The sequence below is a fragment of the Mycteria americana genome, chromosome 7, assembly GCF_035582795.1.
Source record: "Mycteria americana isolate JAX WOST 10 ecotype Jacksonville Zoo and Gardens chromosome 7, USCA_MyAme_1.0, whole genome shotgun sequence".
Classification (NCBI taxonomy): domain Eukaryota; kingdom Metazoa; phylum Chordata; class Aves; order Ciconiiformes; family Ciconiidae; genus Mycteria; species Mycteria americana.
The window spans coordinates 11,497,409-11,521,943 of record NC_134371.1 but is presented as its reverse complement, the minus strand read 5'-3'; the positions used below and the strand labels follow the sequence as shown (position 1 = coordinate 11,521,943).

The 24,535-nt window shown below is 48.7% G+C and overlaps 2 protein-coding genes across 7 annotated transcripts in view; both read left to right on the top strand.

Moving 5' to 3' along the window:
• Nucleotides 1-7,165, top strand: part of DVL3 (dishevelled segment polarity protein 3) — a 33,743-nt gene extending 26,578 nt beyond the window's left edge. Inside the window, exons 7-17 of one of the 5 annotated variants that reach the window (XM_075507009.1) lie at nucleotides 341-410; nucleotides 706-845; nucleotides 1,043-1,119; nucleotides 1,529-1,596; nucleotides 1,957-2,007; nucleotides 2,129-2,278; nucleotides 3,108-3,239; nucleotides 3,492-3,659; nucleotides 4,267-4,479; nucleotides 4,768-5,166; nucleotides 5,619-7,165. In XM_075507009.1, coding sequence (XP_075363124.1) covers nucleotides 341-410; nucleotides 706-845; nucleotides 1,043-1,119; nucleotides 1,529-1,596; nucleotides 1,957-2,007; nucleotides 2,129-2,278; nucleotides 3,108-3,239; nucleotides 3,492-3,659; nucleotides 4,267-4,479; nucleotides 4,768-5,166; nucleotides 5,619-5,650 — 1,500 coding nt within the window. In that variant the 3' untranslated portion in view covers nucleotides 5,651-7,165. Of the gene's footprint in view, nucleotides 1-340; nucleotides 411-705; nucleotides 846-1,042; nucleotides 1,120-1,528; nucleotides 1,642-1,956; nucleotides 2,008-2,128; nucleotides 2,279-3,107; nucleotides 3,240-3,491; nucleotides 3,660-4,266; nucleotides 4,480-4,767 lie in introns of all 5 variants that reach the window. The other 4 variants (XM_075507012.1, XM_075507011.1, XM_075507010.1 and 1 more) reach the window with 4 other exon arrangements.
• A 758-nt stretch (nucleotides 7,166-7,923) lies between these two features.
• The window catches only part of AP2M1 (adaptor related protein complex 2 subunit mu 1), a 30,727-nt gene continuing 14,115 nt past the window's right edge, over nucleotides 7,924-24,535 (top strand). Inside the window, exons 1-2 of one of the 2 annotated variants that reach the window (XM_075507006.1) lie at nucleotides 7,924-8,017; nucleotides 20,948-21,060. In XM_075507006.1, coding sequence (XP_075363121.1) covers nucleotides 20,987-21,060 — 74 coding nt within the window. In that variant the 5' untranslated portion in view covers nucleotides 7,924-8,017; nucleotides 20,948-20,986. Of the gene's footprint in view, nucleotides 8,018-12,876; nucleotides 12,899-20,947; nucleotides 21,061-24,535 lie in introns of those variants that run through there. The other variant, XM_075507007.1, reaches the window with a different exon arrangement.

Sequence of the window (24,535 nt, the reverse complement as noted above, 5' to 3'; positions counted from 1 at the left end):
ACTCAGTGCTCCAGGGCTGATCAGGGATTTGGCTGTGCTTGCTGCGGGCCCAGCTGGGGACAGGTGGTGTCCCAGTGCTGAGACTTCATGAAGTGCTGTAAACCTTTCCCAGGCCAATGTAGCCACAAGAGCTGGGACCACAGACCTTGTCCTGGCTGTGGAGAGGTCATAGGACTGTGGCTGATGCCCTCTGGCTCTGCAAAGCTTCCAGCGTAAGGCTGGAGTTGTGGGTGGTGGTTGTGGTGCCACAGGGAATGGCAGGGAGCACAAGTGGAGGGAGCTGGGGCTGGGAACGTTACTGAGGCACAGGAGGACATCTCATGTTTCACTTATGTTGCAGTCATCGTCCTTCAGCAGCATCACAGACTCCACCATGTCCCTGAACATCATCACGGTCACGCTGAACATGGGTGAGTGGGAGGTGTGCATGGAGCCTGCAGTCCTTCCAGAGCAAGATTGGGTGGCAGAGAGGGGACTGGGGAAGGGGCAAAGAGAACACATGCGGGGAGGAGTGAGGAGATGGATTCTGCAGGAAAGTGGCTTGTCTTGAAGCATTGGTCTCTCAAGAGTTTCTCTGCATCCCAGGACATCTCTCTGGGGCAGGAGTGCAAGCGACCGTCATTAGCACGTGGTTTGTCTGAGGTTAGGGCTGCTTGTGCCTGCTGCTTTATGGTGTCTTACTTCTTTCTTTTTCCATCCTTGCAGAGAAATACAACTTCCTGGGCATTTCTATTGTGGGACAGAGCAATGAGCGTGGGGATGGAGGCATTTACATTGGCTCTATCATGAAGGGCGGCGCTGTGGCAGCTGATGGCAGGATTGAGCCAGGAGACATGCTCTTGCAGGTACTTCACGCCCACATACCTCCATCTTTGGGCCTGGGAAAGCAGTAAGAAAAGACCCAGAAGCCTCCCTGCGCACTTTGGCAGGCTAAACCCAGGAAGCTGTGCTTGGAAGAGGGAAGCTGAGTCACTGCTGAGCTGAGTGGGGAGCTCAGCCTCTGGTCGCATCTCTGGGACTCACGTCTTTGCGTTGTTTGCAGGTAAATGACATCAACTTTGAGAACATGAGCAACGATGATGCTGTGCGGGTGCTGAGGGAGATTGTGCACAAGCCAGGGTAAGTACTCAGGTTGTTGCGCTTGGGGTGTGTGAGTTTTGTCTTCCAGCCATCTCTGCCAGTGGCTCTGCCAGTGGCTCTGCAGAAGCCCAGAACTTGTGGTTTTGGTGTTGCTTTGATTCCTGGGTTTTCATGCCTAAAGTGAGAATTGCAGCCAACAGAACGGTGGTGAACTGGGGTCTGTGCCCCTTTTTTTGTGGGGATGCCGTGTCATTAGGGTCATCAGCAAACCTCAGCAGGGTCACATCATTTTGTCCATGCCATGAAGGAAATCCATAGCTGGAGGAGGACAAGGGCACTTTACTGGCAGCTTCTCCCTGTCTTGCAGGAGACAGCCAGCATACAGCATCAGCATCACACAGGGGTTTGTGCCACTGGGCTCTTGTTCTAACTCGCCTTTTTGTTGCAGGCCCATCACCCTGACGGTGGCCAAGTGCTGGGACCCCAGCCCGCGGGGCTGCTTCTCGTTACCCAGGAGTAAGTGGATAGCTGACCCACCCTTAACGCTGGTGCCCAGCTCATGTGAGAGCCCTGCCTTAAGCACTTACTTGGTTGTTGTCTTGTTCCTCCTCTGTGTGTGTGACTCCATGTGGCACTGAATTGGGGTTTGACGGGGTTTCAGCTCTCCTGCTAGGAGGCTGCTATGTCCTATTCCCAGGCCAAAATGCCCATAAGCCCAGCCCTCCTTCCCACATCACGCTGGGGACGCGTTTCACTGGGGCAGGGGGGTCACTTGCTCGGGGCGCCAGAGGAAAGAGAAACCCCCCCTTGAGCCATAGGGGGATCTCTCCCTCTGCACCTCTCCTGCTGACCCTCCCTCTCTTCTTTCTCTCCCAGTTGCTCCCCAGCGGATCTGGGCTGGGCCAGACTCTCCATGCTCCGATCCGGGTGAGTCCCGGCAGATGCTGGGGACGGAATGGGCTGTGCTGAGTCCCTGTCCCTCCCCAGAGGTTGATTTGATGAGGGGATCACTTCTTATAGCTACTGACTGACTCTTTCTTTACTGCAGGTGAGCCCATCCGGCCCATCGACCCGGCAGCCTGGGTGTCTCACACGGCAGCGATGACTGGCACCTACCCAGCGTACGGTATGAGTCCATCCATGAGCACAATCACTTCCACCAGCTCCTCCATCACCAGCTCCATCCCAGAGACTGAACGTAAGTCCTTGTGCCTCCGTGCTCCACCCGCTGCACGGCTTCCTCGCCTTCACTGTGCTGTAAAGGGAGCAATACATCTGCTTGGGGACAGCTGGGATGGGCAAGGCCTGCCCTGCCAGGGGACTAAGAGGGAGGCAGCTCTCACCAGGCAGGTGCTTGGATCAGTGGGAGTTCTGGCTGGGTGAATTAATACCACCTTTTTCAGCCTTCTACGTGAGGCGAGTATAAGAGCCTGGGTGCAATCCAGGATCTCAGAGGGAAGGCTCAGAGCAGTCAGGAGTTACCGGCTGAGAGTGCCAGACCAGAGGGAGTCAGCTTGGCCCTGGAGCAGTTGCCCTCCCAGACAGCAGATAGGGCAGGACGGGGGCGGCTGGGAGCAAAAGGCCTTGCAGTGGGGCAGGGTCCTGCTGAGCACAGGGCTCTTTTGGTTGCTTTCTGAAGGTTTTGGGTGATTCTAGTATACAGAGCCCTGAAGGCAAGGGTTTAGAGAGCCAGGGCAAAAAGTCAGGAGTTTGTTGTAGGTTTGTAAGGAGCAGAGAATTCCCTTGCTGGGCTTTGTGGGCTCACTTGGCAGCTTCTGGATCCTAGCTGCTTGGGACTGGTTGGAAGGAAGGAGACTCTAGCCCGGGTTTTGCACAAGGTGAAATGGCTGACATGGGAAGGATAACATCGGAAGGCTGGAAGGGGGGTTACACAGCATGCGCCCCAAGGCTGTCTGCAATGTATTGTTCCCTGGCCCATTCCTCCTGTGTGTGATGCTTCCATGTAGCCCTGTTGTCTTTTCTGTTCCCTCTCATCTCTGCCTCCCTTCCCTTCGTCCACACCACAGGCCTCGATGACTTTCACCTGTCCATCCACAGCGACATGGCCACCATTGTCAAAGCCATGGCCTCACCAGAGTCAGGCCTGGAGGTGCGTGACCGCATGTGGCTGAAGATCACCATCCCCAATGCCTTCATTGGTAAGAGACTGTACTGCCTGCAGCAGAGGCAGGAAGTGGGGAACGGGTGGTCTGTTTTCCAAGCAGGTGCCCAAGGGAACATCTCTGTCACCATAAACTGTTGACCAGGCCAGAGTCACAAATTGAACCTGTGGCTGTGCAGTCCCTTTTCACCTTTTGGCCCACTTTGTCTTGGCTCCAGTGTGGCCCACTACCTCAAGGGCCACTGTCTTCCTCTCTGCTGCTGTATTTAACTCTGATGTTTGGTGGCAGGTTCGGATGTGGTGGATTGGCTCTATCACCATGTGGAGGGCTTTACAGACCGTCGTGAATCCCGCAAATATGCCAGCAATCTGCTGAAGGCTGGCTACATCCGACACACCGTGAACAAGATCACCTTCTCTGAGCAATGCTATTACATCTTCGGGGACCTCTGTGGAAGTATGGCACTTGGCATGGGTGGGAGGGAGAGGATGGAGGGGAGTTGAGGTCCTGCAGAGCCCTGCTAACACTGTGGGGATGTAGCTACTGCCATTGCTATCAGGCTGGGCCCCTTGTTCTAAAGACCTTGTTAGAAAGCGAGGAAGAATATCCCATCTCCCTTGTCATGCTGCTGGGGTGGTGAAGTTGGAAAATGACACTGTCACCTACTATGTGATCTTTTCTCCTGGGCAGCCATAGCAGAGTCTTAGTCTTTACTTTGTCTCCAGGCTCTGAACTTCCAGTGCTGGCCAGGGGGTGCTGCTCAGACAATTGGGTTCTGCTCAGATAAGAAGGATGGGGGAAGTAATTGGCAGGGTGAGCTGTAGTTCTGATGTGGTCCTTTCCCACCAAGCTGGTCTCTGGTGGCAGCTCGGACTCGCACAGCCTGGCTGTTGTCCAGCCAGGAAGCACAGATGGTTGCATTGACTAGCAGGGAGAATGCCAACTTCTTGTGTCTCCTTGTGTACCCCACTCATGTTCATCAGCAAGGCTGGACAGGGATCTTCTTCATCACACGTGGTTGTCTTTCTGCTTGGATTAACCTCTCTTCTCTGCTTTCTTGCAGACATGGCTAATCTTTCTCTTCACGATCATGATGGCTCCAGCGGCGCCTCTGATCAGGACACGTTGGCTCCGCTCCCCCACCCAGGAGCCGCACCCTGGCCTATGGCTTTCCCGTATCAGTATCCACCGCCTCATCCATACAACCCCCACCCCGGCTTCCCTGACCCAGGCTACAGCTACGGAGGGGGCAGTGCAGGCAGCCAGCACAGTGAAGGTGAGTGAAAAGGACTAAAATATGCCTGCAGGTGGGCAGGTGCCCTGTTTAGTACAGGGAAGCAGCAGGAAAAAGCTGCTTAGGCAAGGCCCTATGTGTGGGGGGAGCCAGGGCAAAAGCCATCTTGGAAGGGTTGTGGGACTCAAAGTTGAAAGGAGACTGAGAGCACGGACTGTGCTGGCGGATGGCTGTGCTGCAGTGTGCTGTAGTCCTCTCTTGGCTAGAGGAGCATCCTTTTTTCCTGGCTTGTCTGAGCTGTCACCTAACCTTGCCTTGTGTGCTTCACAGGGAGCCGGAGCAGCGGTTCCAATCGTAGCGGCAGTGAGAGGAGGAAGGAGAGAGAGAAGACTGGGGAGTCCAAGTCAGGCGGCAGCGGGAGCGAGTCGGACCACACCACGAGGAGCAGCATGCGGCGTGAGCGTGCGGCCAGCGAGCGCTCGGTGCCGGCCAGCCAGCACAGCCAGCGTAGCCAGCACTCTCTGGCTCACAGCATCCGCAGCCACCACAGCCAGCAGTCGTACGGGCCGCCCGGCCTCCCCCCTCTCTTCAGCCCCCCCATGTTGCTGATGCCTCCACCGCCTTCAGCCATGGGGCCCCCTGGGGCGCCGCCGGGCCGTGACCTGGCCTCTGTGCCCCCCGAACTGACAGCCAGTAGACAGTCCTTCCGAATGGCCATGGGCAACCCCAGTGAGTTCTTTGTGGATGTAATGTGAAGCGCCCGTCCCCTGTCTGTCTGCTGCCCTTCCTTCCCCCCTCCATCCCCGTCGTTTGTCTCCTAGGACCAGCCCTGGCTTCACCCCTTGTTTTTTGGGTTTTGTTTTTTTTGGTTTTTTTTTTTTGTCTTGATAACGAAAAGAAAAAAAGGGAAAAAAAAATAATAAATGGAACTAAACCTTGATTCTAATCCCTCGAGCGGGGTGGACGGGCCTGGCAGGCCTGCTGGGTGCTGCCAGCCCATCCCGCCACCAGACTTGTGTATTGCCGATGGTAATTCCCTCCCGCTGTCCTCTCTAACCCCATTAATCTGCATCCGTCCCAGCGCCCTGTGCTGCTTGCCCGTGTGTCGCTGCTGCCTCGGTCCTTCCACCCTAAACATCTCTTCTTTCTTTTCACCCTTTTGTGTTTCTTCTATCAAGCAGCAAAGAATTACGGGGTGTTTGACTTTCTCTGAGCCTGCCGCCCGTGGGGGGGAGAGCTGGAGCGTGGCGTGGCCCGACAGGAGGACACGGAGCTCCAAGGGCGCTGGGCACGCGTGGCGCTGAAGATGTCTTCTTTCCTCCCCCTTGCGGAAGATGCCCTGCCCTTCCCACAGCCCTGAGAGGGGAGCGGGGACCAGCCTTATATATGCGTTTTAAATCCCGTTGTAGTTGCCTTTTGGCTAATGCATGAATGTTCCAGGGCTTCAGTGCCTCCGAGGAGTGGAGAGATGCTGCCACTTCCCTCTTACCTCCCTCCTCTTGCCCACACATTGGGCCAGGTCCGAGCCTGGCACTGCCCCATGGCAGGAGCCTCCTTTACCTTGCCCGGGCCACGAGTCTCGGGGCTGGGGCCGTACCTCTTGCATTCAGCCTGGAGCAGCGGTGGATGCCTGTGCACAGTCTTGTGCCACTTGGGGCCCTGCACCTGCCCTTGGGTACTCGGGGGGGGCGGTTTGAGGGCAGAGTTCTGCTCCCTCCGTCCTGCTCTTTGCTCTCCTGTCTGCGTGTCGCTGCTGCCTGTCCCATTTGTAGGGGCTGTCCCATGTCTGGGGCTGGCAGTGGCAGCTGTGGCCTCCCTCTTGCTGTCACACTGCTGCTCAGCAATGTGACATCTTCAAGGGCCTGGACGGAGTTAGAAGGCAAGGGAGGGGCACAACTGGTTCGCTTTCACGCTTTGGGGAAATGTGGAGGTCCCCTCTATTTGCCCTATGAAGGGCCCAAGTCTGCTTCCCTCTCTGCCCAGTGCCACGAGCACTGCTGGCCTGGCTGCCGGGAGGCATGAGGAGCTGGGACGGCCCTGCTCCCTCCAGGCTGTGAACGGTGCCTGGTGGCCACGCGAGCTCCCGGGGAGGGAGGCTGCGGCCTGAACTGTGGCCTCTGGGCTTGGTGCCCACAGATGTGTCAGGACAGTTGAGTCCATTTGCTCCGGCGCTCCCTGCCCTTTTTCCTTCCTCTTCTGGGTACTCAGACGTGCCTCGGGCTGGGGGCAGCTCCCTTCCCCATGCCCAGGGCCAAGCACGGTACAGTACAGACATGCTCAACCCTGTTCCTGTTGGTGCTGGTGTCCCGGCGCCCTCTCCTACTGCCGCACCGTGGCTTTCTCTGTAAGCGTTGCCTCCTTTTGTCTTTCTTGTGTTTGCAGTTTTTATATGCTGGAGATGAAATGTATTTTTGCTCCTTGGGGGTCTGCATTGCCCCTGCTACCCCTCTGCCAGCTCTCACGTGCCATCAGTTCATCTCCCCGTGACTCCCTGAAGCCTCTCCTTTCCCTCTCCCTGCCGGAGTCAGTCTGCCCAGTGCCCCCTCTCTGCCATCCTCCTGTCCCCCGATCTTGGCACCAGCAAGCTGCCGTCTGTCCCCCCCCCCCCCCGATGCCACCCAGCAGCCTCCTTGGCCACTGCTCATGCCCTTGCCCTACCCTGCCTGCTGGGTTTTATAAAAACAAAACCAATCTCCTTGTTTTTATTTATAAACATAGTTTTATTGGACTCCTGCCTTGTGTTGGTTTTTTTTTTTCAGCCTCCTTTTCTGTCCTGCTGCCTTTCGCTCTGCAGCGAGGTCCCAGTGGGACGAGGGCACCCCGTGCCAGAGCCTGTTTTCCAACTGACTTGTCCCGGGGTGCCGAGGGCTGCTGCGGCCTGAACCTGGGCCGGGCCCGGCCTCCTGCTGCCGCCGCTCTCCGGTGTGGGGCCTGGCCGCGGGCGCCCGGTGCTCCCTGGGTCTCCAGCGGATGCACTGAGGGGAGAACTGGGGGCAGGTCTGATAGCGGGCACCGGTGCAGCCCCCCTCGGCAGCGGTGCGTGGAGGGGGAGCGGGCGAGCCCCGGGGGTGCCTGTGCGTGAAGCCAGCGCCCTGGGCGGTGCTGGGGCAGTGGGAGCCAGCAGCCCCGTGGAAGGGCACGGTGACTTCAGGCCTCTACGGCGGGAGAGCAGCCTCCCTGCCCGGGCGCACCCCTGTGCCCTACAGGCGGTCCCCACGCGGACCGGGGAGGAGGGGAGGCCCCACGCCCGGAGCCCCGGCACTGCTGCTCGCCCCTCGGGTGGGCGCGGTGGCCACGCCGTCTCCCCCTCCTGGACTACAACTCCCAGCGCGCACCGCGCCGCAGGACTACAGCTCCCGGCAGGCTCCGCGCGGGCCTGTCCTTCCCGCCCCCCGCCGAGCAACGGCGCCGCCGGATGCCGAGCCCCGCCTCCCCGCGGTGGCGCATGCGCGGCGGTGGCGGGGCGCGGGCGGGGCATGCGCGGCGGCGGCTCTGCAGTGATAGGGGGGGCGCGGAGGGAAGGGGGGGCGGCGGCCGCCATCTTGGGCGCTGGGCAGCGAGCGGCGGCGGGCAGCGGCAGGTGAGGTGCCCAGGGTTGTCCTCCCGCTTCCCGGTGGGGCGTGCGGCCCGCTTCCCTTCTCTGGGCGGCTTCCTGCGGTGGGGCTCGCTCTGCAGCCGCGCCCGAGCGGTGGCCGAGCTGCCGTGGGTGGTGGCTCCCTCAGCGCTCGCCGGGGGTGGGGGTCCGTGGGCCTACCCCGCGGGGCGCGGCGCGGCCCTGACAGGCTTGGGGGGGCCCTCGTGCGGGGCGACGTACCTCGACGGCCGCCCTTGAGGAGGGGAGCGGAGGTGCCCCCTGGAGCCGGGTTGCCCCTTGCGGAGCCGTGTAGGAGGGAAGCGGGGCTCCCCTGGGAGTGCTTCCCTCAGCCCGCGGTGAGGAGGTGCTGGGCGACCCCAGCCCCGCCGGAGCTGGCTCATCCGCTCGCACGTTGCTTAGGGGTGAGGGGGGTTATTAATTGCTTGAGTTAATTAGCTATCTGTCTAGAATACCTTGGGTGGCAGTCCTGCGATGCTGAACCGGGTGAGGGTGGGGACAGAGTCAAGCTCTGTATGTGGCACTGGACGCCTAGGGAAGGCCCGCACAGACGTGCTAGGTCAGCCTGAGCAAAGGTCTTGTAGTCGGATCAGGCAGGAACTGCCCCTAAATTATTTGCTTGTACTACTGATGCAAACGTGAATTAGCTAGGTCATGGCTTGCACCCTCTAGCTTCCTCCCTGGAAAACCTGCTGAGGCAGAACGTAGTGCTGCTGATGCTGAACTGTGCTTGTTCTGAGGCTTAAAACGGGCTATTATTCAACAACTCTTCTAGATGCGTTTCCACTTCCATTCTTCCCTTAGCTAGGTTTTTGGATTCAGTAAAGCTGCAGGAAATGCAGCCTGTGTTTATTGTCCAGTGCAGTTGACTTCTCTCCCCACTAGGAAATGACTTGCTTTAGATCTAGTCTTCTCCCTATAAGCTGTGTGATTCCATGATCTCTTTTCTGCTTGCTTTAGTATGACAAAGCTGCTGTCGAGTTTTAGCCTCAGGCTGCCAAAATCTGAGCCTGGAACTTTCCCAGATATGTGAGTGTGGATGGCTTCTGTGGCTTGGAAGTCTAGGTATTACAGGTTTCTAACTGCATATGAGCTCATGTGGTGTCTTGTTGGGCAACATTTGCTCGAATGCTATCAGAGCTGTAGCTACTGTTTTTTCGTATAGTAAAAGCTGTACTTGCCCTTGCGAGTTTTGCTTGGAGGGACAATCTCTAATCTGAAGACATGCTGCCAAACTGCCTGCTTCCATATTTTTCCTGTCAGAAGGGAGGCATCACTCCTCTTCTGTAGGAAGTGCCATGTTACTGACATCTAGTGACAAAGATACCTGGTGTTCTTTGGGCTGCAGACTGGCCATGTTCCAGTGAGAGCATTTAGGATATCTTTGAAGGGTATTATAGCCGGCTTCTCCTGAGAGAGTACAATTCTGGCCTTTGAAGAGTTGAGTCTTGAGGCTGTGAAGGGTTACATCTTGAGTTCTTTGAAGCACAGATGACTGGAAATGCACTCTGGTTTGACAGTATCTCATTTTGTTTTTATGGAATGGGAGCGATCATTAAACAAAATGGGCCTTGTAAAGAAACTTCCTGTGACCCTAGTTAAACTTTTCTTGTCTCATCCCTGCATCAGTAAATGATAAAACCAAGACTGTCTTTTGCAGCACAATATCTTGCACTGGTTTTCTAAGCTTATACTACTAAAGACCATTAAAGTACTTAAAGGCTGCTCTTAGGGTTAACTGGAGGATGGACAGAAGTACAGCCTGGGGTGCCAAAATATAATTGGTCTGTATGACAGAGTCAGCTTCCCTCCTTTAGTGAATGACCTACAGAGTCAAAAGTTACTAGCAAGTCTCATATTATTTTGATCTCAGTAGGAGGTTGGCAGCTCAGCTAAAAGCTTACAGACTGAAGCACAGAATGTGAAATGCAGTTATCTGCTCTGCAGTAACAGTAGAGATAGAAACACTGGCAAGTCAGGGCACCTAGACCGTTACTGGTCTGCAGAATAGAAGCTCTTACTCAAACTGCAGTCCGTGTATCTAACCTCTTCTGTTAGAAGATGAATAGAATGGAAGTCACTGTTCAGGTTTCTAGCTCAAGAGTGAAAAGTGAGTAGAAGTTGCTTCAGACTGATTTTAAAACTGCCTGGGAAGAACTGGTAGAAATGAAAGAAGGCGTTGGGGCTGTTCAGATAAGGCTGGACTGAAAATAAGGTGGAGAGTTGTGTTAAATGCTGTTCCTGTGATGTTTTACCAGAGTAAGGGAGCTTTTCGTGTTTCCCTGTGTCAGTATTTATCTCTTCTAACTCTTTAGATTGGCTGTGTGCAGTATGGCATGCAGAAGTAGACTGTAGCAGAGCCTGGTAAGAGTTGAACGTGCTCCTCTTCCTGCCCACTGGTTATGGGGATTTATGGGATTGGGTTTAAAATAGGAACGGTTTCTCTGAAACTGATGGGTTTATCTCAGTAGCTCTTTAGCTCACGGTATGCCTCTTAATTAAATTATGCAGCCTGTCTTCCCCAGGATGAAGTGATTGCGGCTACTCTTGTTTAAAACCCAGTGCAGCCCATGGCCTCCTGGAAAGTGGCTAATACAGCCCTCTAAGCAAAGCTTAGATGCTTGGATTAGCTGGTGGGGTGATGACATTGTTGTAAGCCTTAAGCCTTTTGGTTTGATAATGGCTAGAGCTAGCCTGAAAAGGCTGGTTTTCTGAATAACTCCAGTTTGCCAGAGCAGCCTTACTAATCCCCCTCCTGCTTCAACTGTTGTCACTTGTCCAAGATCATACTGATTTCTGGAATGCAGAAGTTGTTACAGTTGGTGATTTACCCTCAGCCCTCTGGGTGAGACCTGCAATACCTCTCCTGGTTTCTTCCTGGATGAAAACTCTAGCAGCTAATGTACCTTGAACTGCTTAGTTAGATAAGCTCATTAATGCACAGAAGTCTTACTTACTGTTAAGTCAGAACCCAAACCTTCTTTTAATAGACTACTAAATGGGTTGGTTGCTTTACGCCAGCTTATTAACTGACTTGTGATTGCTGTTTCCTAGATGTGTAGATTAGAGAAATAAGCATTCCTGTTTTCATTCAAACTAAGTGATGTCTGTGCTGTGGGAAACTTCTAGCTTCTTAATGGGAGTGACAAAGCCCAGAGTAGCTGGGTCTTGGGCTCACTACTGATCATCTTGTGTTTATTTGTACCCTGTACTTGATGGCACAGGCAACTCGATGAAGCTAACAGCTTGTCTCACAGTGGGGCTGTGGCCAAAATGGCTTTGCAGATGAGCAGGAGTCCCCTCAGCTCTGCTGCTCAGGCCTCGGTGGCTGAGTTGGAGGTAACTGGCAGACCATGTCACATGATTATTTTCACCCCCTGTAGTGCTAGACTCTGTTCTGGAGAGGTATCTCTGTAGTGAGAATAGCACCTGCACAGCTGGCTTAGTAAAATACAGCTGATCCCAAAGGTGTGTTCTAAAATGCATGGACAAATGCACTCACTCAGTGCTATCAGGATGCTGCCAGTGCTCACCAAATCCCGAGGCTGTTGGTGCTTGGGTGGTAATGTGAAACTGTAGTTATATTGTTAGGGGCAGTGTAAGAACTCCTGTCCCTGCTGTCAGGCTGCTCCTGAGCATTTATTCTTGAGCTGCTGTGTTACCACCACACCTCTGAAGAGAGAACATAGAGGATTTGCTGAGCAGACCTGCCATGATAGCAGTCAGGCCTGGCTCAAGAGTTCAGCAGCTTCTGCCTGCACTGAACTTAGAGAAACTGGCGTGGGAGGATACAGACAACTGCATTTGCTCTTTCCTGAGGCAAAAATACCAATATACGCCCAAAGTTTATGGTGGCTCCAGTAGCGTTAGGCTGTAGGCACATTGCTAATGATACGTTTCCTCCAGACAGTACCTCATTCTTCTAGAGCTAGAACACGCATCTCTTGCCTGGATGTGGAGTTGCAGTTACTACAGCCATGTTGCCTTGTACCACTGCAGAAAATTGACTGACAATTTACTGCTTTTCCTAAGCAATGAATTTGAGCATACCAGCTTTTTTGTTTGTTTGTTTTCATTTGTGCAAATACAGTTACAAGAGGCAGACAACTGTGTTCTGAAGTTTGTGGTGTAGGTTGAAGCTAGCACTGTTCCTGCTGGTGCAGGGAAGGATTAATGGTCTACGTGGTGTCACCTGAAAGACTTCAGGTTATGGGACAAATGTATTGGAGAAAATCACTTGTCTGAATGTCTGTATGTGTGGGATTTAGGCTAGAATTCATCTTTGTCTTTCATACCCTAATGAACAGATGACTGTGGTACTACAGTGGTGTCTTGTTACTGGTGTGATGCTATGGCTTCTCAAGTAGAGAGACCATGGGAGGCTAATGCACTGGATAAAGACTGGAGAATTGGTACTGTTTGCTGTGGTCTTTCTGGAAGAGTTGCTGCAGATTAAAACAAAACACTGCAGAGGGAACAAACTATGCTTGTTAGTCCATTCCTTATGTCTGCCTTGTTTAGTCTAAGAAAGCTCCGTGCTGTATGTTGTTCATTTTTTTTCTACAGCAATTCTAGGTCAGAATCCATGAAGAGGCAATGGAAGTGGAAGGCTGGGCTCTTACATGCTGCAGGAGGGAGCTGCTGAATCTCCACTTGCTAAATGCAGGTTTAGTACATCATCTCACTAGGTAGCTCCCAGTTCAGCCACTTGTTGCATCCCAGAATATGTGAAGTTACTGACAGCCCAGCAACAGGATCCTGCTGCCCGAGCCTGTGCTCCTGACTGTACCCACACATTCCAAGTGTGTGGCACAGTGTAGGTCTGAAAGGGCAAAGTCTGATGGCTTTTGGAGAACCACCTGTCTTTAGGTCAGAGCATTTTCCGTCTATGATAGAATTGGTGGACAAAAGTAGCTTTTGAGATACTATTATTTATCTTCCTCTGGACTCCCTTGGTTATGGTCTGCAGCTAACCTGCTGTAGACTGGTTTCTGGGGCTTCGTCTAACATCTCATGATGGTTTGAGAGAGGGATACTCCGTAATGCACATCCCCTGCACAGCGTGAGCAGTGACATGATTTGAGATGAGTACGCCTGATTCTTTTAAGAAGGTGCATGTTACCATGTCAGTCATTGTAGGTCCGGCTAATCCTGCTGCTTTTTGGTTATGTAACTACTGAAATGCATTCAAATCCGCATCCCAGCATTTCATTTTTATACATGTTCTTTTTTGTAGCTGGCTGTCTTAATGTTGTAACTTTGCTGCGGTTGCTGTAAAGGTGTATCTTAATGCTCTCATTTTCACTTGCGTGAAAAGGCATTCTGGAAAGGCATTACCATGTAGCCTTAACTCCTAGTGGGTTTATAAGCTTGTATAAGTATGTGGTCTGTCTATGATGCTCTTCATGATCCTTTTCCTTTCTATTTATGGGTTGAAATAGAAGTACATGGGAATACAAGTACTTGGCAGCAGAGTGGGAAGCATACTGGCCTTAGGTATTTGTAGGAGCAGCATTCAGATGTTAGATCTCACTCCTACCTCAGCAGCTAGCTGCTTGAAGAATGCAGAGTGCATTGGGAGAGGACTGTTGTTCCTAAATTAAGGTGATTAGTCACCAACTGGTGTGAATTCAACATACATGTGGATCTTCTCTGTACCTTAACTAGACTAAATCCATCCATACTATAACTAGAAAACAGGGCTGTAGCTAGCAGTGCAGAGCGGGTCGCCATATGTTCAAGCTAGTGAAACAGAAGGAGCGGAGCTGCAGAGCTCTGAAAGTGCAGTTGATGGACCATTAACCCTGAGGCTTCAGCTAGAGTCATCTTGGTTTCCAAGCACTTAGTGATAAACAGTTGAAGAAGCGATGGGCTTTGCCCTTAAACTGTGTCTTGCAATGAGCTATTAGCCTGAGGAAACTCAAAAACAGTCTAGGGCAAGCTCCCTAGAAAAGGCTGACTGTGGAGAGGAGCAGAATGAGTCATTGAAAGCTGCTTGAGCAATGCTGGGAAGCTTTCTGAGTCATGTCGCTTATGCACAGCGAGCAGATGAACCCATCTCCTGTGGTGCATTTCTTATTCTGGGGCTTTCTGATTCCAGCAGCAGTGAGTCAGTCTCAAATTAATTTGAGCCCTGTTCCCTGCAGTTCTTAACCACTGCAAGCATTAGGATCTTTCCTTTTCAAAGCTGATCTGAAAAGAAAACTATTAATTATTTAAAAACATGTGGAAGATCATACCAAGTCTGAACTGTACCACTAAAAACCTCATTCTAGTTGCAGTGTAACCTTGAAATAGTTGAAACGAGTATCTGTGAAACTTGTACTGAAACTTGTACTGAAATGAGGATCAAAACAAAGCAGGCTTATTTTCACTGCGGCCACTTCAAGGAGAGCCATTGTCATCTTAAAGAGCCATTCTTCTTGCTAAGCTTTAAGCAACTTTATTTTGCATGCTGCCCTTTGTATAGATTTCCTCTCATCTGTTCATGTATCTCTGGGCTAGTCATTCCACCTCTTGAGTTTCCAGCTGTGTGGACAAGCTCCCATTAGCTGATGGAAGTAACTCTGTAGTGGGGAGGGAGCATGGTCACTCTCATCTTGTGTCTAGGAGGGATGTAACGCAAAGCTTGAGCAAAAGACTGGAATGTTGTCAGTGTTCACTGAACTTCCATCGTGGGCAAACTTGGTGAAGGCTGACTGAGAGAACAGCACTGCACCAGACCGAACTTGCTGTGAGCTGTGTTGATGCTGTTGTGCTGTCTATGTGTGCTTGTGGTGCTTGGAACTCTTCGAGATGCTGGACTGCAGAAATCAAGCAGAGCAAGGATGATCTGCTTAAATTGTGTAAAATACCTTGCACACTTGAGACCCCTTTGGTCCCTGATGTCATTAGATGGGAGTGCAGCAAGAGGCTTATACTGCATGTGTCCAACTACCGCAGAGACCTGACAGATAGCTGGTACAGTTGGGTTAGTAATCTAAAACTGTTTCTATGTATTCACTGTCCTTTGCCCATGTGACTTTGCTTGGTACCTAGAAACACTTTACCAATTGTCTGATGCAAATAGAGTTAGGTAAACTGCACTTAAATGTGAATTCGGGTTTAATCTGCAGAGCTGTAGAATTGTGGGGGGTTTTTCAGGCTTGAGGAGAATCATAACTGGTATGGAGGCAAGCTGCTACTCCATGTGAAATAATGCTGGCGCATATCTCTCGGGTATATTTGTGCTGGTAGGCTGCCATTATAAAACAAACTGGCAGAATGGTCCTGATCCTGTGGCTAAATCTGTAGTAAGTGAAACTTATCACCTCAGGTGTTAACCAGGGGTGCACAAAGCACAGAGCCAGTCCCTTTCTGACTTTAAGCAAGTTGTTCAATATCAAGTTGCATTACCAGTGTGGCACAGCTAGTATGCATCAGCTGGTTGGTGGCACATCTCTCTGCATGCTCCTATTTTGTAGCAAATGAGGATTTGCAGTAAGAGCAATCCTCCTGGTCAGTAGTCATGGTGGGGGCTATGTGTGTAGATATGAGGGTATTCAGAGTAGTAAGGGCAAGGTAGGTCAAAAATGGCATAGAGGTGCAGTGATGGGAGTATAAAATGGCACACTAAATTAAAGGTACATAAATGTACAATGGTGCATATAGCAGGTAGGCGGATTAGGGAGCAAAGGCAATTCTAGCTTCACCTATAATGTGGTTAATCACCTTGAAGACCGAATGCAGTGTGATCTTGGAGTTATGGTAGATGATGAAATTGTTAGCTTCTTGCTGAGTGGTGGCTTAAAAATGTAAGTCAAATATCGAGAGCCACTAAGAAAAGATCAAAGCAGGATATGTATGATTGTCGTATTCTCTATATCATGGTTTGCTTACATCTTGAATAACTTGTGCAGTTTTGCGATCACTTCTGGAAGGAAAATATTTAGAGGAAGGCACTGAAAAAGACCAAAACATAAAGCAGTTTCCTTGTGAAGAGCAACTGAGTAAGGTGGGAACATCTCATTCTGGGAAAGGGGCAGTGAAGGCAGTGGAGAAGATCTGCAAAATCCTGAGTGGCCTGGAGATAGAGTATGGGGACTAGTTCTTAATTGCTTCTTCCTGCACTTGAACTGGAGGCCATTAAACAAAGCTGGGGGAAGGAAGAAAAAGCAGGCTTTTCTTAAAACACCCTCCTTTCTTAAAACAAAAAGGAGCATGTCTTATACAGTGGTTATAAAACTGTACACTTTTTTTTTCTGCCGTGGGATGCTGCTGATGCAGAGGTTCGAGAGGAAACTGTATATTTTAGAGAAACAAAATATTTGTATTCCAAATTATTCTAAAATATTTTGGAGAAAATATTTGGAAACAAATATTTTAGAGATCCATTAAGAGTTCTAAAATAAAAAAGCCATTGCAGGGGGATCTCCTGGGGAGTGTTTTCTCGACCTGTCCTTACTGTTGTCTGACTGTCCCTTCATTGCCAACATCGGAGACAAGACACTGAGCTAACAGATCTGCAGTATGAACCAATGTGGCTCTTAAATGTGCAAGTGAAGCTGGTTAGGTTAGGAGCTAACTGTGCGTGGAAGGTTTGAAGCCTGAACTCAGTTCCCAGTGTATTTGTATAAGGAGGAAGCCTAGTGTTTCTTTGCATTAACAAAATAATTTTTTAAAGACTAAAGGCACTTGAATCATGCTGTATCTACTCTCCATCTAACACGTTTTTACTGACATGTGAGATAAGTAAACAGTTGACTCTGCTGCCTAGTACTGTGATGCAATTTAAAATGCTGATATTTTTGCCTGTAACTTAAGTGAAGCTATTACGGAATATTTTCCAACCTAACATATGAGAAAGCATAGCCTCATTATCTCAATCAACATTTAAAGTTTGTAGATCTTCCTAAGAGAAGGCTTTTAGTTTCCAACACAAAGCTTGATCATCAGTCTTCTACATGTCTTATAGTAATGTAGTAAATATTCAAATCAAGGCTTTTTCAGAAAGTGATTGGCTTGTCATGCTAGCAAGAGCCTTTGTCTTGTGTATGCTGTGTGTCTGATCCTGTTGCTCATCAAAGCAGATGTTTCCTTTATGCTAAAAATAGGGAAACAAATAACTTAAGCAGCATTAAAACCCAAGAGGGGGATTATTTTTTTTTTTTAAGACTAGGATGTGCTTTCTAGGAATCTTCTGGAAAGGGTTTGTAGGATTCATATGATCCAGCTTTGACCAGTTGTGTAAGCTTCCAGGAGACTATTCTATACAGTGTAAGTCTTAAAGAGGATGCAGAAACTCTTCTTCACCTTTGGTAGGGATAGTCCATATCTGAATGTGGAAGCCAGCACTGTAGCAGTCTGAAAAGACATCCTTGTCTCTTTATGTGGAATGAAAAAATACTAAGTAGGAAAAAATTTCCTAGAGCGGGCAACAAGTTGCTTTCATTGTCATAATGGTTCTCCTTTTTTTTTTTTTCATCATTTGGCCTGTGTGAATGACCTTTCAAATGTGTTTGAATTACAACTTCAGCATCTGCCAGATTTGTTGGGCAACTGTATTGAAATGGATGTTCTCCATGTTTTGGGTTCTAGCCCTGCACGTTACCTTTTAGTGGCCTCCTGCATGCCTGTTAGGGCTGTGTGTGTTTCATGTAAGTAGTCATGAGTCTGTGGTACAGCCACTTCCTTAAATTTGAGAATCTGGTTTTATTCTGTTGACCAATGAGATTGTCTTCTGGCGTGGGGATGCTTGCCTTGCTGCCAGCTACATCATGTAGCCTCTGTACCCCTACGTGGGATAGTGATCAGCTACAGAAGGCTTTTCCCACTCTGTAACTACATGGGTATCTCAGACTGTGTGCTGCCTCTGTCTTAATAGGTTTGGTTACAGAGACTTATCCTGGAAGTAAATGAAATACTTGTATCCTGAAGTGATAAAGTGTCACTAATGGGAATGGAAGAAAAACATACTTGAAAGCCTTTTCTGTGCTAGATGGAGTCTCAGACATCTAAGAATGTTGATGACAGTGCCACATGAAGCCACTGACAAGTGGCAGGAGGCAGCCTGTTAATAGCCAGAGACGCTCAACCAGCAGAATGTGGGAGTAAAAGCCAGGAAGCTCGCTACTGAGCTTTGGGAAAGCTGCTTGTCTGTCTGTTTCTCACTATTTTGACTTAACTGACTTTTTGATTCTTTTTTTCCTTTTAATGAGCCGAAGCAGCCATCTGGTAGCTGAAGACCCGTAGCAGAGAAGTATGTGTAACATTACTCTCTGAGGACTCATTAGGTGTAGCTAAAAATGTTGGTGTAAAGGCTTATGAGATTTAAAGTTTCTTTTTTGTCTTTCTGAAATTAAAAGCAATGGCTGCACTATAAATCTTGTTGTAGCACAGAACTTGTGTCTGCCGTAGTTCCTTCAAATAGGCAGCTGCTTTAGGCTCTTGAACATAACTTTTAGAGGACATGTTACCCTTAACACTCCAGGCTTCTACCCTGGAAGTCCTTTTGTCCCTCTGATGTGTGTATTGCTTTTATATTCTTTTTTTTCTGACCTTTGAGATGATCTGAGGCCAGGTCATTCTAACTTAATTTTTGCTGTGTTCCTGAAGAAACACATATCGGTTCACTGTCAGCATCTGTCTAGGCAAGCCTCTCCCTATCCTTTCCACCCACCCCAGACAAGTGGGTGTAGACTAACCCACCCTAACAGCAGTGTGGAGATGGTTGGTTATCTAATGCTCTGCAGTGCCAAAGCTGAGAGATACCTATGTGGTCATCCCAAGACCTAGTCATGAGGCTTGCCCTGTCATATTTGTAGTGCTCTTCTCTGGGCTAAGCCAACCGAGCAGTTGCTAGGGTGGGTATTACAACTTAAACCGAAGCGAATAGGAATGCATATGGCTACAGGAATGGGATCTGGTAAAGTAGCTGTGTATCTAAAAAAAATAAAAAATAAAATCAGACTGTCTCCTGCCTCGGTAATGTCTGCCAGCTTTGTAGTTCTCTTCAAAACAATCTTCCTTTGAAGAAAGAGAAGATTAGCAGTTTAAGACAATAACTTCTGAGGCACTAGTCCCCAATTAAAGTGGCTTATGGTTGAGATCTCCCACTCCAATGGCACCTTGTGGCCAGGCTGCTTTCCACTGGGACTCTGAAGTGTTACTCGGTGCTGCTGCTAGGGATCAGCAAAGGCTGTAACATTGCTACATAAAAATTATTTTTGAACAAGCACTCCAGATGCCTAAGATCAAGTAGCTTACCTTAAGTAACTAGGATGACCCCATTCCTCTGATCACCTTTTATGCTGTATCCATGCATCTTGAATGCAAGATGCTAGAAATTAGGTCTGAGGACTCTTGCTGAAGACATCAATTCCAGGCTGTTCCCAAGATGTATTGTAGCAGTTCCCCATCACCCTTTGCTTTATTAAACCAGTGAACTGCTTTTGGTCTCACAGCTGCAATGTTGCTGGTTATGTGGATAAGAAATACTCTGAATGAGCTGTTGTCTGAAAAGCTTACCTGGCTAATGACAACTGCTAGCTCTCTGTATCTGTATTAATACAGCCCGTACTACTCAGCAACTATGATCCCAAGCAGATCTGTGTTGAATTTTGTCAAGATGCTGCTTAAATAATCCTTATCTGCAAACATAATGGTTAGAAGGGTTGAATTACTGGACCAACTAGATCAATGGTTGCTACTGTGTAATCATTGTGTCTAAGTTCAGCAGTCTTCCTAGGCTTTTGTAAAAGCAGTAATAAACCAAGGTGTACTTGCTGCTAAGAACCCCTGCGGTACAGTGATAGGCTTGGTGACATCTGAAACACTTGTGTGAACTGCATGCAAAAAGCCTAACTAAGAATTGAATCTGATTTGCATCTTGGTCATTGGGGAGATAGACACTTTATAGTAGAAATAAAGAGTCTTTGATTTGCTTGTAGTTCAGGCCTGTGTTTCTTCTCACATTCAGGGGATAGGCCAGATACTATTAATACCTGAGGCTTGATCCATCCATGCTGATGAATGGAATGAGAAGTAAGCCTGCATCTATTTCAGTGCTAACTTTAATCTTCAGTCCTAGCTACAAATTGCAGTCACGTTCAGAGCCTCATGTGTTATAGGATGCACAGTAGCAGTATGTACTCACCTAGACCTAAGCTTTTGAGTTGCTTCAGACAAGCTCAGGAAGTCACTCAGCTAGGCTTCTGTCAGGGTTCCTGCAGTGGCTTCTTGGGTCTGGAGCAAAGCTGTTGGTTCCTGCTGGGCTTCCTCATTGAGTCTGTGTTATCGTGTGCTTCAGAGGGGCAGTTCTGCAGCAAACATGAGGGAATGCTGATCTGGAGAGACTGGCATGTAGTTAGGGGCGTAGGTCTGTCGTGGTACATACAGTCTGTACTGTGCATTGGAAACACACACACTTTTCCATATAAAATCCCAGCAGATCAAAAAGTATAATCTGTAACTGCAGCCATAAGGCTACTTCCCTCCTCTCCAGAGTAAAACACTGTTTCTAATAGTCCTTTTTAAGTAAGGAGCTCTGTACTCTCCAGGATGTACGCATGAGGCAGTCAGTCGCTTCCAGCATCCGAGCCGCTCCTGAGTCGCTGGCTGCCCTACTGGGCCTTAGCCATGTGCTAGTCTGGCCAGGTGTAACAAATTAGGTGAAGTAACCCACACCATCAGACTTGCAGGAATCTATCTGAACATGCCCTCCACTTTGCAGTCTGCTGAAGTTCATTACTCCTGTGGCATCAAGATGTGTGCTATGAGGTCCTCACCGCCACAGGTATTGTAAGAATTGTCTTTTGGTTGAGGATGTGCGTGACAAAAGGTGTCTGTGCCCTGGCTAGTAGCCAGCAGTTGTCAAAGTCTGTGCGTGCTGTACTGCTTGTTGCCATGCAGCCTACTGATATATGCCTTCTCTTGCTTCAGGTCTTAACCAACATGGGAAGAGAAGACTAAAGTTCCATCATGATCGGAGGCTTATTCATCTATAATCACAAAGGAGAGGTTTTAATCTCTCGAGTCTACCGGGATGACATTGGGTAAGTGCTTCTGTTGCATCCCTGGTCTTTGCATTTCTGTCTCATTTTGGTGCAGACAACAACCCAGAGCTGCTTTGTTCTGCATTAGCTGTGCATGCATGTAAGACTGCAACTCAACTTGCTGCTCTAGGCTTAGTTCAGGGAAAAAAAGTTTAAGCCCTGGTCACCTACAGAGGGTAGTAAAGGATGGCCTGCAGGCAAACCTGGGACTTTATTTTGGGTGGTAGAGATCTAGCTGTTACTCCAAATGCTTCAGCAACATGGACTGCTACTGTAGGAGTCTACCAGCCTCACTGTAACCGTTAAAACTTTATGGGAGCAGTAATGTGGGAACTGTCTGCCATGCACTATAACCAGGGCTCTGAATTAGTTTCAAACCCGGATGTCTAGCATCAAGTACAGGCATGCAGAAGACTGTCTGTGGTCTTGGAAAATTATGTCTGCAAGCGGTCTCATAGTAACCACAGCTGTACACTTAAAGCTGGCATTCTGTCCCCCAGCTTTGTATGGCAGCCTTGTATGTGAAAAGCTTACATTCATTGGGTAATTAAAGTTGTGGGAAGCACGGAAAGCCTTCAGTAGATTGCAGGTGTCTCGTTGCACTTCACACAAGTGTTACGATGCTCAGTTAGACTGGATCTGCACAATCGTTAGGCTGCTAGTTCCCAGAAGGGACCTTACTAAAAATTTGGTGTCTTTTAGGCAGTGGATAGTGCTGTAAGGAACCTAATATCAAGTGATGGTGCTGCTTGGACTGAAAACCTTAAGTGACTTTCTTGCAAAATACTACTCTTCATAGTGGGTTTTCATTGGTGTTAGGCATTAGGTGGAAGTTAGTAGTTGAAGTTAACAGAGTCAAAACATAGCTAATGGAAGCAGGGCTGTGGTAGGTGTTAATTCAAAGTCCAGTAAGAGAGATCCTTCTGGCCAGTTTAGGAAAAAATAGTTTATACCAGGTCTCCACAACAAATAGTGGTAGGATGTGCTGTGAAGTAACTTGTTGCCATCAATTACAAAAAACTGTCAAGCCAGTCTGCCTTCAGAGTGCTCTAGTGTGAAGAGTATGTCCCTTCTGGTTATGCATTGTCTGGTGGAGGTCAAAAGTTGAGGTAGAACTAGTAGCTAGTCAAGGGTTGCACTATTTCGTTGATGGAGTAGCAGTCAACACAGTGTCTGTAATAAGGCTTCACCTAATGAGCTTTAAATCTCTTGGCTTGTTCTAAGTCAACTAAGGCAGAGTAAAGTAGCTGTTCTACAGTTAGACTAAGTTATTCCAGGACTTCCACACAGAGCTGAGCCAAGGAATCATTGTATTTCTGAAGCAGAAAACTGGTGGCTACAAAGTTTTGCCTCTCCTCTGCTGTACTAACTCATTTCAGTCTTGAATACTCATTAGCTGAAGCTCTTTGGAGCAATTCATATGCCAGATCTGACTTTGTAAAGTTCCCCTGATGAATAGGTATTGCAGTGATTGAGCCAAGCCAGTCTGGATTATAGATAAATTTTGAGAATATGGGGGGGGTGGGCTAGGGACACTGTTAACTGCAGTTTCTGGCAAAAATACTTTTTTTTTTTTTTTTTTTGTGGCTTGCAAACTTAAAGCACTTAAAGATAGGATTGTGCTTGAACTGATGTTTATTCAAGAAGGCCTTTTAATTTAAAGGGCATTCTGGCTGTCGAGATGTAAACTGGGGAGTGAAGTAGTTATTTTTAATGTAGTGATCTTCTATAGCTTTTTATCATGGCTCATTCCTCTTGTAAAGTGAGTGACTTGTGTTCAGGATGTGATAAAGTACTTCCTGCCAGCTGGCCAGGCAAAACTAGAAAATGGGATTTCCTGCCTGATCCTGTCTTAACTTTTTCATGTGGCAAAAGGTACCAAAAAGATTCAAGTGTTTTCTCTGGGATGTCAGGAGCCAGTGTTCCCTTGAGTGAAATCCTCCATTCAGTTCCTGTGAAAGTCTTGTGACTTAGGTGGGAGCTGGTGATGGCTATTAAACAAGCTTGCTCCACAAGGTGTTGGATTCCTTCTGAAACAGGCCTTCAAACCCGGTTTGGAATTTTTTTAGGTGTGTAACCATATAAAACAAGTTGTCTTAAAATGGCTATGTCTCATCTTGTGGTGTAATCAAGTAACTGAGAATCTTCAGCTGTATAGCAAGCAAGTGGAGTTGGATATCTGCCGTTTTCTATTCTGAACACTAGCATCAGTACCAGGTCTACTTTAAAAGCTTTTAGTATCCTAACCTTCAGAGGGAGGTAGAGAAAGGAATAGCCGTGATACTGTAGCTTGTACTCAACTCTGTAGGAGTTCCGTCTGTAACCAAACAACCAGATGATAGATTTCTAGAACGCTATACAGTTTTTAATTCCTAAAGGATAGATCTGAAGTACTGAGGGCTGAGCCCATCCAGCTTGTTGGGAGGTAGGTTGAATGGGAAATCAGCATAGCTGCTGCCTGTCTTCATGCGGGCTCTGAGTGATTCACCCTTAAGACTCCTTGGTCTTGGCACTTGCCTTTGGCATTCTGAAGCCTCAACCTATGTGTTTGGAGAGATTAAAGGTTATCTGTGTTATGAGAACCCCTCCCCTTGCACAGTTTAAGGGTCTAAATAAGCATATACTAGCTCAAATGTTAATGAGCAAAGTGATGGTCAATGAAGAAACCCTTCCCTTGACTTTGTTAAAGGCAGAAGTACCACAAAACTTGGACTTTCTTTGCTTGCAACTTAGAATGGCTTTAGTGCATGTAGTGCATCTGTCCATACAGCAGCTAGCTGCATGCATAAGCAGCCTCTTAAAAAAAAAAAAAAAAAAAAAAAAAGCACTATGCATTTAATTCAGGATACCATGGAGGGCTCTCCTATGATCTTCAAGTGCCTTGTTCTTCAGTGACATAGTCATTGGGAGGACCTACCTGCATTTAAGAATGTAGCTATTTAATAAAATTAAGCTATTTGAAACTGAGCAGCTTACATGACAAACTGCATGCACTGTAAGTGTAATAGGCATTTGGTTTCTGAGCTTCTAATACATCACGTTGGCTTCATGGCTCTTGATCCTTAAGGAAAAAGTGCAAGCTGGATAGAGCAGTGTCTGAATCTGCAGGATGTGCTGTATCTCTCCAGATGTGCTCCAGCTCTATCAAACTTGCTGTATTTCCTGTTGGCTGGACCAAGCCAGAAAGCATCAACCCAAACAGCTTCAAATGAGAGGACTGTCATAGAAATGCTAACTCAGACTTGCAGCCCTGTTCTGAGGCAGACTGGGAAGAAGATACCTGATACTCTATGGTCCCCAGGCAGTGCCTCAGATTGAGGCTTTGGGGTTTTTCCCCTCCAAGGCCTGCTACATGTATTAGCAGAGCAGACTGGGTATCACTGATGTGATACAGATGCAGCTCATCTGGACTAAATGCCCAGTTAGCCCTAAAGTTCAGCCAAACACAAGTCTGTCCACGCTGGCAGCCTGACCA